The following is a 16,383-nucleotide window of genomic DNA, read 5'->3' on the forward strand; positions in this document are numbered from 1 at the left end:
ACAAACGTTACATGATAGGGTATTTATTTATGCCACGTGATCAAAATTGGACAAGAAACAAATATTTTTGTTGCTCATCAAGCCCAGTGATTATGTGGCATATGTTCACGTTGACTTTGAAAATAGAAAATGGAAGCAGATAAAGATAAATCAATGCCACCAGTGTCTCAGCAACCAGGTATAAAAGAGAAAGTTTAGCGTATATTGGATGCATTTCAATCTAATTTTGAAGAGAATACCTTATGTAATTCATATACTTGTTTCGTTTCTAACTAAATTCTTGCAACTAATCAATTGTTTTTAACTTTTGAATGTACGCTTAATATTGTCCTGACTTAGTCGTGACTACCAACGTATCAAGTGCTTACTGCAGTTTATATATTGCACGCCCGATTTTATCAATGTAGAAGCAATGTTTAACCTACAAAATGAAATCATTCGTAGATTATGTGCTTGCCTAAATATTTGTGAGAGGTTCTTGACATATTTTTTTAGGTGTGGTTGCTCAAGATACATCTTTTGTGCCAATGCCAGTTGCAATACCCAATTGTCCTCCCGGTCTTGAATATCTTACTCAGATAGATCAATTGATTATCAAACAAAAAAAGGAACTTTTTGAAAGTAAGATGTGAAAACATTAACGTGAAAGTGAATGAGTAATTTATACATCATATTTATACATATTATAAGCGTAATATTTTTAATTTAGTTTTCACTGGCTGTGAAATGAAAAACAAGTATCTTGTTTATAATACTGTTGGTCAACAAATATATTTTGTTCAAGAAGGTATGTGCATTCAAGTTTTGTCTTGTTTACAAAACACTTTGAAAGAGGAGATGAAGGGAGAATTGCAGATTTCATCTTCTACCATAACGTGCTTATCAATGTGAAATATTATTGTATTATAAAATGAAAGTTGAAACAATGTGGTGTTTTGTTTTTAGAGACTGACTTTTGTACACGCTTCTGTTGGGGTCCTTTACGTCCATTTGATATTCAAGTTGTTGATAACTATCAACGTGAAGTAATGCGCTTAGTTCGACCACTAAGATGCCAAGGATGTTGTTGTCCATGTTGTTTACAAGAAATGGAAATCCATGCTCCACCAGGGCAGGTCATTGGTTATGTCAAGGAAAGGTATGGTTAGTGTTGAACATGGATATTGTTAAGAATGGTTAGTGTTGAGTATGGTTAGTTTCAAGCATGGTTAGTGTTGAGTATGGTTAGTGTTAAGAACGGTTAGTGTTGAGTATGGTTAGTGTTGAGTATGGTTAGTGTTGAGTATGGTTAGTTTCAAGCATGGTTAGTGTTGAGTATGGTTAGTGTTGAGTATGGTTAGTGTTGAGTATGGTTAGTGTTGAGTATGGTTAGTGTTGAGTATGGTTAGTGTTGAGTATGGTTAGTTTCAAGCATGGTTAGTGTTGAGTATGGTTAGTGTTGAGTATGGTTAGTGTTGAGTATGGTTAGTGTTGAGTATGGTTAGTTTCAAGCATGGTTAGTGTTGAGTATGGTTAGTGTTGAGTATGGTTAGTTTCAAGCATGGTTAGTGTTGAGTATGGTTAGTGTTAAGAACGGTTAGTGTTGAGTATGGTTAGTGTTGAGTATGGTTAGTGTTAAGTATGGTTAGTTTCAAGCATGGTTAGTGTTGAGTATGGTTAGTGTTGAGTATGGTTAGTGCTGAGTATGGTTAGTGTTAAGAATGGTTAGTGTTGAGTATGGTTGGTGTTAAGTATGGTTAGTGTTAAGTATGGTTAGTGTTGAGTATGGTTAGTGTTGAGTATGGTTAGTGTTAAGTATGGTTAGTGTTAAGTATGGTTAGTGTTGAGTATGGTTAGTGTAGAGTATGGTTAGTGCTGAGTATGGTTAGTGTTAAGAATGGTTAGTGTTGAGTATGGTTGGTGTTAAGTATGGTTAGTGTTAAGTATGGTTAATGTTGAGTATGGTTAGTGTTAAGTATGGTTAGTGTTGAGTATGGTTAGTGTTAAGTATGGTTAGTGCTGAGTATGGTTAGTGCTGAGTATGGTTAGTGTTGAGTATGGTTAGTGTTGAGTATGGTTAGTGTTAAGTATGGTTAGTGTTAAGTATGGTTAGTGTTAAGTATGGTTAGTGCTGAGTATGGTTAGTGTTGAGTATGGTTAGTGTTGAGTATGGTTAGTGTTAAGAATGGTTAGTGTTGAGTATGGTTAGTGTTGAGTATGGTTAGTGTTAAGTATGGTTAGTGTTAAGTATGGTTAGTGTTAAGTATGGTTAGTGTTGAGTATGGTTAGTGTTGAGTATGGTTAGTGTTAAGTATGGTTAGTGTTGAGTATGGTTAGTGTTGAGTATGGTTATTGATAGCTGCAACCGATGTGTACTACATGCCAGAGCTCTTTCAAATATTACACTTCATCACAATTATCTTTACAAATCACCAGAGACTCTTTAAGAATCATTATTAAAACTTGTATAGATGGACTTGCTGTTATCCAAAATGGGATTTGTTGAATGCCAATCAAGAACACATTCTCACCATTGGAGGACCAATGTGCCAGAGTAAATGTTGTGGTGATGTTATTTATAATGTATGTTTTAAAAACCTAGAGAGGTTATTTAACATTCCTAAACATTTGTCATTGTTTTGTCATTAAGAGATTTAACCAAAGAAAAGATTTCCTTTTCTTGTCTTATGTCTCTTTTCATTTATATTTTACATTATCTTTTTCAATCCAACGACATTCTTGTAATGTCGTGTATTTGTAATTTGGATGAAATTGGTTGAAATGAAATATTGCATGTGCCGCAAATGTCAATTTTTTATTCCAATAACGTTGTTCAAAAAGCTATGAGCAATGTCACTGAACAATGGTTGTAGGTTCAAAGACTATAGATCTCATGAATAAAAACTAATGTACTGACCTGGCTAAGTTACTTTTTTTGTCAAGGTAATGTCATGTGATGAAACAAATCAAGTTGGAAAGATTACTAAACAGTGGATGGGCTTGATGGAACTCTTCACTGATGCTGACAACTTTTCTGTTTCCTGTAAGTTAGCAATTTTCTATAATATTCTTTCAAGATGTTAAACAGTAAATGAGAGTATAATACTACAGTTTAGTTACTTGATTATTAGTTCTAAAAAATGAGTCATATCAAAGGTAGCTTTTTGGATTTGTTATCTTTTTATGTTTTGAAAATACTTGTTTCTTTACATCTTTTAGTTCCAATGGACATGGATGTTGCTGCCAAAGCTGTTGTTTTTGGTGCTGCCTTCCTTATTGTAAGTTTACATAAATTTACAAGCTGTTAGCGTAATGTGTTGCATTACTTTTGTTGGTGTTTAACTGTTCAACTACAGATGACCAAACAACATTTTTTTACTTTCTACATTGATTCTGCTTTGTTTAGGATTTCATGTATTTTGAAAAGAACAACAATTGATGAGCTGTGATCTGAAAGAAGATAATAGTTGACTCAACTGTTGACTCTATTTATCTAACACTAATTTCCAATCCAATTTACGCATTCATAACATTTCATTATTTATGAACTCCATAGTTGAAAACTATAGTAAAAATCGTTGTTAAAAACACTTATTCAAATACATTGTTTCGTAGTCTATGTATCCCATATTCAAAAACTAAGATAAAAATCCAAACAAAAATAATACAAGTTATTTTTTGTGTAGTAAGTGTGCAAATTATTTTTGTTAAATCAATGGTACTTTCCTTGTCATATCTTCATATGTGCCACTTGTGTATGAACTCTCTTATAATCATCTGATTGACATCTTCAACAATACTACATCATTACATGACTAAGCCTTGGCTGGACTTCATAACCCTACATTACATCACCTGACCTACACCATACCCACATACATGCTACTTCACTGACACTACATCATCACATGACTATCACCATAATTCTACATTACATTATCTAACCAACACCATACCCTACACGACATCATCTGACCAGCACTATACCCCACACTGTATCATTACCTAACCAACACCATACATGACATCACCTTATGATCAAACTCATTTTAATTGGGTTATGTTTTAGCCAGCCCTAATCACATAAGTATTGAAAGTATAAATATCGTTGTGTACCATTAATGATGTAAAAACTCCAGTGTATCATAAGGAAAATGATGACATGGATAAGACGACAAACCAATACAAATTTTAAAGGAATTTTAATATGCAACTTTCCATGTATACTGACCATGTCAGTTGGTTTATATTCTCTTGCAATTGTCTCAATTTTGTAAATTATGAACCATAATTATGAATGGGTCAGTTAAGTTGGTATCATTTTGAAAATACATAAACGGTTGATCCTGACTTTACACATGGTTCGAATGATGTCATCTCTAAATTAAATATAGACATGCTAATTAATTAACGCAGTCTACTATGTACTCTCAATCCTTGACAAGATGATAATTTCATGAGATATAAAATAAAACATAATCCGAAAAAAGGCATTTTGTAAAAGTTATACAATACATCACCTTACCAACACCATCTATACTTACCTATACTTATCTATACTGAGTGAATATTAGTATACGTACCCGATTTTCCCTCAGCATCCAGAGAGAGACGTATCTTTTTACCATATAATCCAAATACATTTCGTACCTGTGTGATAAAAAAACCGATGTCGCTATCAGAATATTTACAACTCAATATCACTCTTATGTCCACCTGCTTAAATAACTCCTCATATGTTAAAGGAAATTCTCCTTTAGGATTTTCTAGTAGAATGGTTCCCATACTCCCAGTCACACCTGCTCCAGGTTTGACATCGTAAGCAAGTTTTATATTGACAAAGTTACAGAATGGTGTTGGTCCTGAGCCCACTGACGACGAATGTCCACGGTAGATCCATAGTGTCAGTTGACTGCCTTTTAACTAATAAAAAAGCAGGACAAGGTGAAATTGTCTTCAGCAAGTATAGTTGCAAACTTCCCATTCTTACCTCGACTTTTTCCTCTGTTATAAACGGCAGTTGGACATTAGAATCAGAGGCAACGATAGGTTGTTTTATAGCGTCAGTAATATATGCCATATAATTGTTAATAACCGATTTCAGATACATTGCTTTCTCCTTGTCACCGATTGACGTAATCTCATACGTCAGAGTGATGTCATCAGTCGGTTGTAAATTTGCCTAATGAAAAGATAATGGTATGTTGTAAACATTTCGTGTTGTTAATTTCTAATGTTATAGTACAAGTATTATTATGAAGTTGAAAAGATGCAAATATTTTCTTCAAAGTATATTTCTTTTATGGTATAAATATTTCTTTCATGGTATAAATATTTCTTTCAATATTTTAAATACTGAAAAGTTACTCATGCTCTTGAAGGTATGATTTAATGATTTTTTAGATCGTACAAAAATATATATACAACCATACTTTCTTACGGAGTCTTTGTATTCTATTAACGATTTCTCGAGCAACTCCTTCATCCAACATTGACTGATCTGGCGTGACATCAAGCAAAATGAGAACCTGAAAAGATTTTTGCCACATTGTTATACAACAGTATTCAAAACATTATGTTATCAACAGCTTCGAAAACTTCACGAAATAAAGAGGAGAGGGGAGGCGTAGAAAAAAATTTGTCGGTAATTAAAAGTTCATTTAAATGTCTCATATAAGTTGCAATGTTTCAGTGTTAAGTCTTACATCATTATCAGAATGAGCTTCGTATTTCGACGAGCTGTTTTGATCAAAGGTGTAAATCAACTGCAAAATAATACAGATTTACAATAATTGTTTAAGCACATAAAATTGCAAGTACATAACGAAATAATTCGATCAATTAATTCAATTAGAACCTTTATGTCTTCTCCAGATAGCTTATGTCCAGCAATAGTAATTTCGCCATCCTTGACATATTGCTTCAACTGACTGTCTGTCAGTTCTAAAGATACATTCAGATATTACTATTAAAATACCTTAACAATATGAAAGTAAGTGAAATAATAGTTTCCTCATTTTACATAAGATCAGATGGTGTTTTAACAAATTAGATCGTGGCACAAAGTTATTCCATAACCAAAACAATATTTCTTAACTTTTCTTAAATTTTTTTATGATAATATCAAATAGAAATGCAAAGATCAGGTTGTAATACAAATATCAAACAGAGACGCAAAGATCAGGTAATGGTGCCAAGATCAGATAGTGGTACAAAGATTGCATAGTGGTACAAAGATGAGATAGCGATACAAAGATCAGATATTGGTACAATAATCACATAGTTCAAAGCAATTATCCAAGTAACAAAATAATACCACTAGTGCAAAGACTATACACAGTGGTATTCGTCAAGCCTGAAAACGATAGATTATTTTTTGAAACACAAAGCAGACCTTTTATTGCTCCAGAGATTTTCTTAAAATCTCCTTTAAGTCTTCTACCCAAAGTTTGATTATCAGGCTCTGCTTTCAGTTTAATTCCATATTTATCTTTTTCTGATGACACAGTCAGTTTCTTTACATTCAATTCCTGAAAAACAAAAAGTTGTGTAAATTCAGACGCGTCTTTTTGTGATTAACTCAGTGCTTTCATACAAATTTTCGACCTCAACAATATAACTTTCCAAAGATTCGACGTCTTTTAAATATTCATGATCTTGGTGTATTACAACGACTTCTGGTAAAGGGTACTGCAACATTTAATACATATATGTAGAAAATAAGCTTTTGATAAAGGTTATTGTAACATTTGTAAATACAACTTCTGCTAACGGTACTGCAAAATTCATGACACATATAACTACCATGAATTTACAGCACCTGACACAGCAAATAAGTTATAAACGAGGTTTTTCAATAAAGGAATGAAATGAAAATCTCCTACCTTGATCGGTAAAGTTTTTCTGTCCCTAACCACACGACCTAATTCAATTACCGACTGCATATGATCAACAGCTCTCTCGATATCTTCATGAATCAAATCTTTTCTATATTTGCAATGTACAAGATTGATAACTGCATTTTGAGGAATATCATAAAACAAAGAATCCACATAATATATGATTTTTTAAGAGATTTATGTTGCAAGTAATACATTACATTGGGCGGGAAGTGCAATAAAGAAATTAATACTTTTTATGTTAGATATAATTATATATTTCAATTTTGTTTAATTGGGAGATATAGCTACGAGTTTTTGGAACTCTGTATCTTAAGAATTTGAAACCGGGAGTATCGTTACACGTTTGTAGATGTAGATCGCCCAAGTTGGTGTAGTCCTGAGAAGGATTGTTAACATTCATATACAGTGTGCGAATTAACGGTGTGCAATGTGCAATTTGCACATCGTTTTAGCTAAAATGAAAACAATTGCACATCACTTTTTCAAACGATGTGCAAAAATCAGCGGTTTTAACGATAAAACACTGTCGTAAATCATATGAATTTGTTCACGTTTAAAAATAATAATTTAGCAATTAGCGCTGTATAATAAATAATGTACTATCGATTTGATTATGCCTCTAAAGAAACACTTTTGTCAAAAAATTTCACATCGTTTTTTCTGAACTAACTCGCACACTGTTCATATCGACTGAAGTTTTGTTAACCTTGGTGGTAGTCATCTTCGAACAAATTTTAGACAACTAAGCACAAAAAAATTCCAAATACATAGAGCAAAGTAGAAAAACGGAAAAACCTTAATTTAGGAAGCATCAGATAATGAATACTATCATTGTGCTCTTCACATTTGTCAAATTCAATGAATTTCTTCATCTTTTGATACATAAATTCAGTCAGAAACGGTGTGAATGGTGCCTAGGGAAATTCAAAAAAATTACTCACAATATGACACAACACCAGCAATTTAATATATGTCACTTACCATCATTCTATTCATTGAATAAATAACACAAAACAATGTCTGCATGGCCATTAAACTATCTTCTACACCAACCTCACCCTGAACAAAATAACACATTCGTTTCATTCATACTAAAATGCATTATATACTAATACAGGGAAAGGAAAGTAAAAAAAAATCATTTCATATTTTCCCGTGTGTTTTTATTTTAACGTAAGAAATTAAGTTCTATAGCTAAGAGGCCAGCTAAAGCTATGTTAAAGATAGCAGTTGGAGTAGATAGACAGTATTTTAATGTTCTGACGTTCCTCTTTCTTCAGTTTGGTGTTCAGCTGTTGTTGGTTTTATAAATAATTAAAACGAAACAAATCAAGTGTATGAGTAATCAAGTACTTAAGAGGACACATATATCTAGACTTCAAACGGAATCAGGAGGGGAGGGGGTAGGTGGCCCTTGCATTTCTTACTGAGGACTAAAAACAAAACTACACAAAAATATTTAACCTTTATTCGTTTTCTGTTCGATCTGACATACCAGTTTGTCAATTGATCAATAAACCTAACCAAACGTGGAACCACAGTGTACAAACGGTAAGCTATAAAACGTTTCCAAGAACAAAGTAAAACATTTACACTCATCAGCTTCTTTTAGTGAACGCACATATTGCATGTCAACATAAGAATATACACACGGTGTAATTCTTAAAACTAGCTAAGTGATCGCACGAGATAATAATAACAAAATCTAAATTTCAAATGTTTACCTGTCATTTCTTGTTCGAAAAATACAACAAGAGATTGGACTGACGAAAGAATCCACTTATCCATTATGTTATTCAAATCAGTCAGCTTTGACTCATCGTACATAAATTTCACTCCATTTTCCTGAAAAACGTATAAAATTTTCAACATCAAAATAACATCAAAGCAACTTTACTACAATATTTCTAACGCTGTAACTCCCATATCACTACAATTCGTTATACACCATGTTCAATTTATGCATATTTCAACAATGATGAAAAGCAATAATTTTATAACATTATCAATACAATCAATGAATAACGTATTACATTACAAAATATAAATTAGCGTCAAAAACAAGTTAAAAAAACTTTCTTCCGTTTCTAAAGGTCAGACAAGTTGAGAAAGAAACTAATATATCCAAGAAAGGTGCAAAAAACACTGCCTTTTGACTCAACCGCAATTTGCTAGTAAGAATGAGTTAAAAACAAACCTTTTCATATTGTTGAATATTTTGTAAAAGAAATCGGTGAGCATTGAACCAAGGTAAAAAAACATCTTTAATGATATCTTTAACACCTTTTTCTTGAAATTTCAGAGTATCAGCTCTGACTACTGGCGAGTTTATAAGATATAATCTATAATATAAAAACATTTCACATGTAAAAATAGGTACGAACAGCGTAAATGTGAGTAGCCTTGCATGAAAGCATGAAAACGTATAAAAAGATATATGATGCGAACGCAGCCGGAAATGAATGTGAAGCTCACATGAAGCTTCTGCAGAGGAGAGAGGTCTTAAATACTGAATACAAAGTAGCTTACAGTATTTTCCGGAGAAAACGGTATTATTCGTCATCGTTCGTATACGAAGGGCAGACGGACAGATACTCGGACACTTTTTCAGTATAGCATCAACTGTTACCCCAACAAAACAAAGGTCAATTACTCAGAGGATTTTTTCATTAATCATGATTACCTTAAAGCATCTGAACCATATTTATTTATAACTTCCATTGGATCAGGATAATTTTTCTTCCTTTTGCTCATTTTAGAACCGTCACTAGAAAAACAAAAAATTTATGTTTATGAACATTTCAATGCAAAATGAGAATAAAATCATTCAAAAAGAAAACAAAATCAACTATGAGACAAAAAAATATTTAAAATGAAATAATTTGTTTATTGGTAGCCTTACCCAAAGTAATTTTTTGAGATCGAATTTTTCAAATAGAATTGGTTTCTTAAGTATTGAATTGAATTGAATTGAATTGAATCAAAATTTGAATTTTTCATATATGTACAATTGGTTTCAAATACAATTGGCGTATCCTTCATAAATGTTTTAAATATCCATACTACAAAAAATTTTAGCCTAAAAATATTTTTAAGTGTATATAAAACAATACTCACGCTGCTAAAACAAGTCCGTTAACAATGAGATTCTTGAAAGGTGGCTCATCAAACAATGCGGTTGATATAACTAACAGTGTATAAAACCTGCAACGATATATTTGCGAAACAATGAATCAAAACGATCAACAGGGATATTGAGTAATAAGTATGTACAATTAGGGTGACATATAGGAGCAGGAGAAGTTAAGTATGTACAACAATGATAAATGAATTGATGTAAACAAAAGGATACAATTAATAATCCGAAATGATTTCAACATACCATCCTCGAGTTTGATCAATTCCCTCGGCAATGAAATCGGCAGGAAACGATTTCTCAAATTCTTCTTTATTTTCAAAGGGATAATGTTCTTGAGCATAAGGCATACTAAACATAGAAAAATATAAATGAAAATAGGTACGCAACGCGGGTTGCTTATTTGTTGAAGAACGCCAGAACAGACGGAGAGAAACGAAATCTTTTAAAAACCACGAAGGACGTTTCTTCAGTAAAATTCAACAAATTTCAATGTACAGGAGAAACCTTCCACTTTCAAACCAACAATCAAAGACTTCACTGATTCTTTTCAAGGTTCCACGACCGGTTTGAGAAGGAATGGTTATCGCATCTGTACTAAATATGAGTTCAAACACATGATTAATTTGTTTACAATTGATATAAAAATCAAGGTCTTGAGAAAAACTAGTGAAAACTATGTCTTACTTTTCGCGATGGAGATCTGTTGCTCGTACTCCTGATAATTTTTCTAGTTCGTCAATGGACCCCACACAAATAATCTAAGCATTAAACATATTCATTCTTTTATAAAATATTTAATTTATAGTTCTAATACTGTTAGTATGAGCAAGTTCTCGACGATTTCCATGAACTCACTAACATGCAATGACACAACAAATGGTCTCCACATTCTTTTACTGGATGGACTTTTATATTTAAACTTTCAAAAAAACGTGTACAATAAAGGAATACACGATAGTTTTCTCATGTTGAGTAAATAACTTGTTTTCCTGTATAACACTAAAAATATCAAACTTTTAGAAGTTTGAATTGGTAAAAAATTTATCCAGTAGAAGAGTGGATTGGTAAAAACTTTATTCAGTAGAAGTGTGGACTGATAGAAAACTTTATTCAGTAGAAGTGTGGACTGATAGACAACTTTATTCAGTAGAAGTGTGGACTGATAGAAAACTTTATTCAGTAGAAGTGTGGACTGATAGAAAACTTTATTCAGTAGAAGTGTGGACTGATAGAAATCTTTATTCAGTAGAAGTGTGGACTGATAGAAAACTTTATTCAGTAGAAGTGTGGACTGATAGAAAACTGTATTCAGTAGAAGTGTGGACTGATAGAAAACTTTATTCAGTAGAAGTGTGGACTGATAGAAAACTTTATTCAGTAGAAGTGTGGACTGATAGAAAACTTTATTCAGTAGAAGTGTGGACTGATAGAAAACTTTATTCAGTAGAAGTGTGGACTGATAGAAATCTTTATTCAGTAGACGTGTGGACTGATAGAAATCTTTATTCAGTAGAAGTGTGGACTGATAGAAAACTTTATTCAGAAGAAGTGTGGACTGATAGAAATCTTTATTCAGTAGCAATAATTTAGACAATTCTGTCTAACATTTCAAAAAAACAGCAAATAAAAAATCAATTACCTCTTCATAATCATCGCTCACCCAGAGCGGAATGGGGGTTCCCCAATAACGATTTCGTGAAATATTCCAATCATGTGCATTTTCCAACCAATTATGAAAACGTTTCTCCTTGACAAATTCGGGTACCCTAGAAAGGTTTAACTTGCTTAAAATTGTGTTTCTAAAATCCCGTCCAAGTGCAGACACCGTTCAATAAATGCATTGCACAGACCAAGAACAAATACGAGAAGATTATTTCAACAATAAATAATTAACTAACCAATACGACTTTTGGTTGTTGACCAGCAGTTTATCAACAATAGATTCAACACGGACAAACCAGCCAGGAACGGCTTTATAAATAAGTGGAGAGTCCGATCTAAAAAGATTTGAGTAAGAATAAAAATTGTGAAACGATTCATCAATTATTCATCAAAAAACAAACATGCGGATGGAAACACATTGAACAATTATTTGAAGGAAAGTTTTATTGTAAAGGTATACCTCCAACAAAATGGATAACTATGTTTTATTGTGCTTTGATGAACCAATCTTCCTCGTTGTTTCAGTAACTTGGTGATCTTGCTATCAGCATCCTAAATCATTACACAGGTTGAAGTTAAATATCTTCATTACGTATGTTTAACATTTCAACATTAAATTTATGGTAGACTTGTTTTCATAAAAAAGCGAGGAAATGATACGTCACGTCATGCAAGTCATGTATATAATTCAAATGAAATAACAATCCCTGACTACCTTGACGTGAATGCCTTTAAAATCAGTGACCTCTTCAGTAAAATGTCCTTTACTGTCAACAGGACATGGAATTTTTCCGTCTTTGGTTATCACACCATGGGCTAACGATACACGGTAATCGTCCTTCAGGAAAGACGTGAATTAAAATTATCTTCACACAAGATGATTAAATTTAGAGTTTATAATGAAGTAGCAAGGTTAACAACAATAAAGAACTGCTTTTCTTGTGATACGTTGATAGAGTTATCATAGCAATTAAGGTTAGCTAGAAAATATTTTAAAAAATATTTAAAAAATTATTTACTTTACCTCACCAAACCCTGGAGCTGAATGAACAACACCAGTACCACTATCTTCTGTCACAAACGTGTCACAAAGTACGCGAAATGCACCATTATTTTTTAACTAGAAAGAAAAAAGAAAGATCAGCCATTTTTCTTTCTGAAACTCTGTTTAACATCAAGCATGAACTGTACCTGGTCAAAATAATTGAATAAAGGCTTGTACGTCTTGTCTTTTAACGTATTTCCTTGAAATCTATCCAAACAAAATAGATTTTTTATAGTAGACAATTTACATATACTCCCCGAAACTGTATAAACACCTTTCCAAGATAGTGTAGTCGTCAGGTTGTTTAAATAGTGCAGTGATTCTGGCTTCCATCATAATGTACACTCTACTTGTTTGATTATCTACAAATTTATAACTTTGTGAAAAACAAAGTCAAGGGGTGAAATAGATACGCTCTGCGTTCACTATGATTTCAATTGTGCTAAAGTCAATTTCATATAAAAACCAACACCATTTTTTAAAGAATATGAAAAATTGATAGAAAAATACGTCAGTGATTATTAAGAAGATATTAAATATATAATGAAGATTATTGTAAGTTTTTCAACATACTTTACTATATAAAGGCAAATAAAAATTATAATTACAATTTGCAGTTTAAGATCTTTTAACAGATATATTATTATCAAACCTTTTATTTTGACATATTGAAAATTTGGGTTAACCACTAATGCCACATTGCTAGGTAATGTCCATGGAGTTGTAGTCCATGCAATTAAGCTTACATTTGGTTCATCATCAAGAGGAAAATCAATGATCACTAGAAAAGTCAAATATACAACATGTGGAAAGGATAAAATAATAGGTATAAGTCACTAATATTTAAAAACTAATGGGAGTATCTTCTATATCACCTCATTGTATAGATGTGCTGCCTTTTACCCAACCTATCATCAAAATTACCCAGTTTGTATTTCTTGTCCTCAACCTCCTATAGTATGCTTATGGCAACACCCCCTCCTCCAGTTGCTAATGGTAAGACTTCCCCCTCCTCTAATGTGTTTACGGTAAAACTCCCTCTCATTCAGTTGCTTATGGTAACTCTCTCTCATTCAGTTGCTAATGGCAACACCCCCTCCTCCAGTTGCGAATGGTAAGACTCCCCCCTCCTCTAATGTGCTTATGGTAACACTACCCCCTCCAGTGTTCCACTCACTCTCCCTCCCTCCATAGCCTCCCCCCCTCCATATCCTAGTGACCCCTCTTCCAGTATGCTCATAGTGACACTCCCCTCTAGTATGCTCCCCCTCTTCCAGTATGCTCATGGCTTCACCCCTCTTCCAGTATGCCTCCCCCCTCCTCCAGTATGCTCATAGTGACACCTCCCTCTCCAGTATGCTCATAGTGACACTCCCCTTCTTCCAGTATGCTCATAGTGACACTCCCCTCTTCCAGTATGCTCATAGTGACACTCCCTCTTCCAGTATGCTCATAGTGTTCCCCTCCTCCAGTATGCTCATAGTGACACTCCCCCCCTCTTCCAGTATGCTCATAGTGACACTCCCCCTCTTCCAATGCTCATAGTGACACTCCCCTCTTCCAGTATGCTCATAGTGACACTCCCTTCCAGTATGCTCATAGTGACATTCCCCCCTCCTCCAGTATGCTCATAGTCCCCCTCTTCTAGTACTCATATAGTGACACTCCCCTCTTCCAGTATGCTCATAGTGCTCACCCCCTCTTCCAGTATGCTCATAGTGACACTCCCCTTCTTCCAGTGTCCACTCACATTCCCCCTCCTCCAGTATGCTCATAGTGACACTCCCCCCTCTTCTAGTATGCTCATAGTGACACTCCCCCCTCCTCCAGTATGCTCATAGTGACACTCCCCCTTCTTACAGTATGCTCATAGTGACCTCCCCTCCTCCAGTATGCTCATAGTGACACTCCCCCTCTTCCAGTATGCTCATAGTGACACTCCCCCTTCTTCCAGTATGCTCATGTCCCCCCTCTTCCAGTGTCTCCATAGTGACACTCCCCTCTTCCAGTATGCTCATAGTGACACTCCCTTCTTACAGTATGCTCATAGTGACATTCCCCCCTCCTCCAGTATGCTCATAGTGACACTCCCCCCTCTTCTAGTATGCTCATAGTGACACTCCCTCCTCCAGTATGCTCATAGTGACACTCCCCTCTTCCAGTATGCTCATAGTGACACCCCCTCTGTATGCTCATAGTGACACTCCCCCCTCTTCCAGTATGCTCATAGTGACACTCCCCCTCTTCTCATAGTGACTCCCCCCTCTTCCAGTATGCTCCATAGTGACACTCCCCTCTTCCAGTATGCTCATAGTGACACTCCCCCTTCCAGTATGCTCCTAGCTGACACTCCCCCTCTTCCAGTATGCTCATAGTGACACTCCCCCTCTTCCAGTATGCTCATAGTGACACTCCCCTCCCAGTATGCTCATAGTGACACTCCCCTCTTCCAGTGCTCATAGTGACACTCCCCCTCTTCCAGTATGCTCATAGTGACATCCCCCTCTTCCAGTATCCTCAGTATGACTCCCCCTCCTCCAGTATGCTCATAGTGACACTCCCTTTCCCAGTATGCTCATAGTGACACTCCCCCCTCCTCCAGTATGCTCATAGTGACACTCCCTCCTCCAGTGTGCTCAGTATGCTCACTCCCTCTTCCAGTATGCTCATAGTGACATTCCCCCTCATCCAGTATGCTCATAGTGACATCCCCCTCCAGTATGCTCATAGTGACACTCCCCCTCCTCCAGTATCTCATAGTAACACTCCCCTCTTCCAGTATGCTCATAGTAACACTCCCCCTCCTCCAGTATGCTCATAGTAACACTCCCCCTCCTCCAGTATGCTCATAGTAACACTCCCCTCCTCCAGTATGCTCATAGTGACACTCCCCTCTTCCAGTATGCTCATGGTAACACTCCCCCCTCCTTCAGTGTCCTCATGGGAAAACACTCTCCCCCTCTTCGTATATGCTCATTATAAAACACTCCCCCCTGCTCCTAAATACTCATGGAAAACACAGTTTTTACCTGCTGGATCCACAACATCTTTGTAATTTTGATTGGCTTCAAAATTGGAAAGAGGTGTTGTACATTTTGTGGAATATGGCATGACCTAAAAATATTTTTTACTCTAATAAATGAAAAGATGTCTTTTTTTAACAATGAAATCAGAAGTACAAACCTTAAAGCCACGATAAACTAATCCTTTCTTATAAAGTTCTTTAAACACCCACCTTAAAATATATATAGAAAAACCTATTAATGAACATATATCAAAAAAACACACAGTGACAACTTCATTGATCAATAGCCAGAAATGCTCGCATGGAATAAATGAAACTCAAACATTAAGGAAAAAAGGAAGCTTTACTAAGCTACTAGTGAAAGAACTTTGATTAATAATTCTCAACATCTTACCAAACAGATTCCATGAACGAGGAATACAAAGTTTTATAATCATTTTTAAAATCAATCCACCGACCTAGTCGACACACAATATTCTAAAATTTAATAAGGAAATGAGGAATAATTTTGGAAATCAAATTTTGCAAATCAAGGACACTTTGTCCCTTTGATGCCTATATTAAAAAGATTTGAATGACAAAGCAATCATTCTTTCTTCACAGTAGTGTATTTAGATGCAATAAAACATAA

The 16,383-nt window shown here is 34.6% G+C and overlaps 2 protein-coding genes across 3 annotated transcripts in view; one reads left to right on the forward strand and one right to left on the reverse strand.

Annotated features, from left to right (window-relative positions):
- The window catches only part of LOC124447111 (phospholipid scramblase 1-like), a 22,856-nt gene continuing 6,473 nt past the window's right edge, over positions 1–16,383 (forward strand). The window contains exons 1-8 of one of the 2 annotated variants that reach the window (XM_046998007.1): positions 1–178; positions 496–621; positions 710–787; positions 946–1,138; positions 2,451–2,562; positions 2,923–3,022; positions 3,199–3,257; positions 3,386–3,402. In XM_046998007.1, the coding sequence (XP_046853963.1) occupies positions 130–178; positions 496–621; positions 710–787; positions 946–1,138; positions 2,451–2,562; positions 2,923–3,022; positions 3,199–3,257; positions 3,386–3,402 (734 nt within the window). In that variant the 5' untranslated portion in view covers positions 1–129. Of the gene's footprint in view, positions 179–495; positions 622–709; positions 788–945; positions 1,139–2,450; positions 2,563–2,922; positions 3,023–3,198; positions 3,258–3,385; positions 3,665–16,383 lie in introns of those variants that run through there. The other variant, XM_046998006.1, reaches the window with a different exon arrangement.
- LOC124447109 (isoleucine--tRNA ligase, cytoplasmic-like) overlaps positions 4,163–16,383 on the reverse strand; it is a 14,516-nt gene continuing 2,295 nt past the window's right edge. The window contains exons 6-36 of the mRNA XM_046998004.1: positions 16,147–16,229; positions 15,911–15,962; positions 15,757–15,841; positions 13,380–13,508; positions 13,002–13,089; positions 12,874–12,934; positions 12,707–12,802; positions 12,398–12,520; positions 12,143–12,234; positions 11,919–12,017; positions 11,660–11,786; positions 10,705–10,778; positions 10,525–10,614; positions 10,264–10,368; positions 9,999–10,085; positions 9,565–9,648; positions 9,079–9,223; positions 8,606–8,726; positions 8,346–8,437; positions 7,863–7,940; positions 7,677–7,795; positions 6,864–6,966; positions 6,586–6,669; positions 6,374–6,509; positions 5,837–5,922; positions 5,685–5,744; positions 5,412–5,507; positions 4,970–5,161; positions 4,696–4,902; positions 4,563–4,629; positions 4,163–4,358 (exon numbers count right to left, since the gene is read on the reverse strand). Coding sequence (XP_046853960.1) covers positions 4,297–4,358; positions 4,563–4,629; positions 4,696–4,902; positions 4,970–5,161; positions 5,412–5,507; positions 5,685–5,744; positions 5,837–5,922; positions 6,374–6,509; positions 6,586–6,669; positions 6,864–6,966; positions 7,677–7,795; positions 7,863–7,940; positions 8,346–8,437; positions 8,606–8,726; positions 9,079–9,223; positions 9,565–9,648; positions 9,999–10,085; positions 10,264–10,368; positions 10,525–10,614; positions 10,705–10,778; positions 11,660–11,786; positions 11,919–12,017; positions 12,143–12,234; positions 12,398–12,520; positions 12,707–12,802; positions 12,874–12,934; positions 13,002–13,089; positions 13,380–13,508; positions 15,757–15,841; positions 15,911–15,962; positions 16,147–16,229 — 3,123 coding nt within the window. The 3' untranslated portion in view covers positions 4,163–4,296. The remainder of the gene's footprint in view (positions 4,359–4,562; positions 4,630–4,695; positions 4,903–4,969; positions 5,162–5,411; positions 5,508–5,684; positions 5,745–5,836; positions 5,923–6,373; positions 6,510–6,585; positions 6,670–6,863; positions 6,967–7,676; positions 7,796–7,862; positions 7,941–8,345; positions 8,438–8,605; positions 8,727–9,078; positions 9,224–9,564; positions 9,649–9,998; positions 10,086–10,263; positions 10,369–10,524; positions 10,615–10,704; positions 10,779–11,659; positions 11,787–11,918; positions 12,018–12,142; positions 12,235–12,397; positions 12,521–12,706; positions 12,803–12,873; positions 12,935–13,001; positions 13,090–13,379; positions 13,509–15,756; positions 15,842–15,910; positions 15,963–16,146; positions 16,230–16,383) is intronic.

This window comes from Xenia sp. Carnegie-2017, unplaced genomic scaffold (assembly GCF_021976095.1).
Source record: "Xenia sp. Carnegie-2017 unplaced genomic scaffold, XeniaSp_v1 HiC_scaffold_22, whole genome shotgun sequence".
In the NCBI taxonomy this organism is placed as follows: domain Eukaryota; kingdom Metazoa; phylum Cnidaria; class Anthozoa; order Malacalcyonacea; family Xeniidae; genus Xenia; species Xenia sp. Carnegie-2017.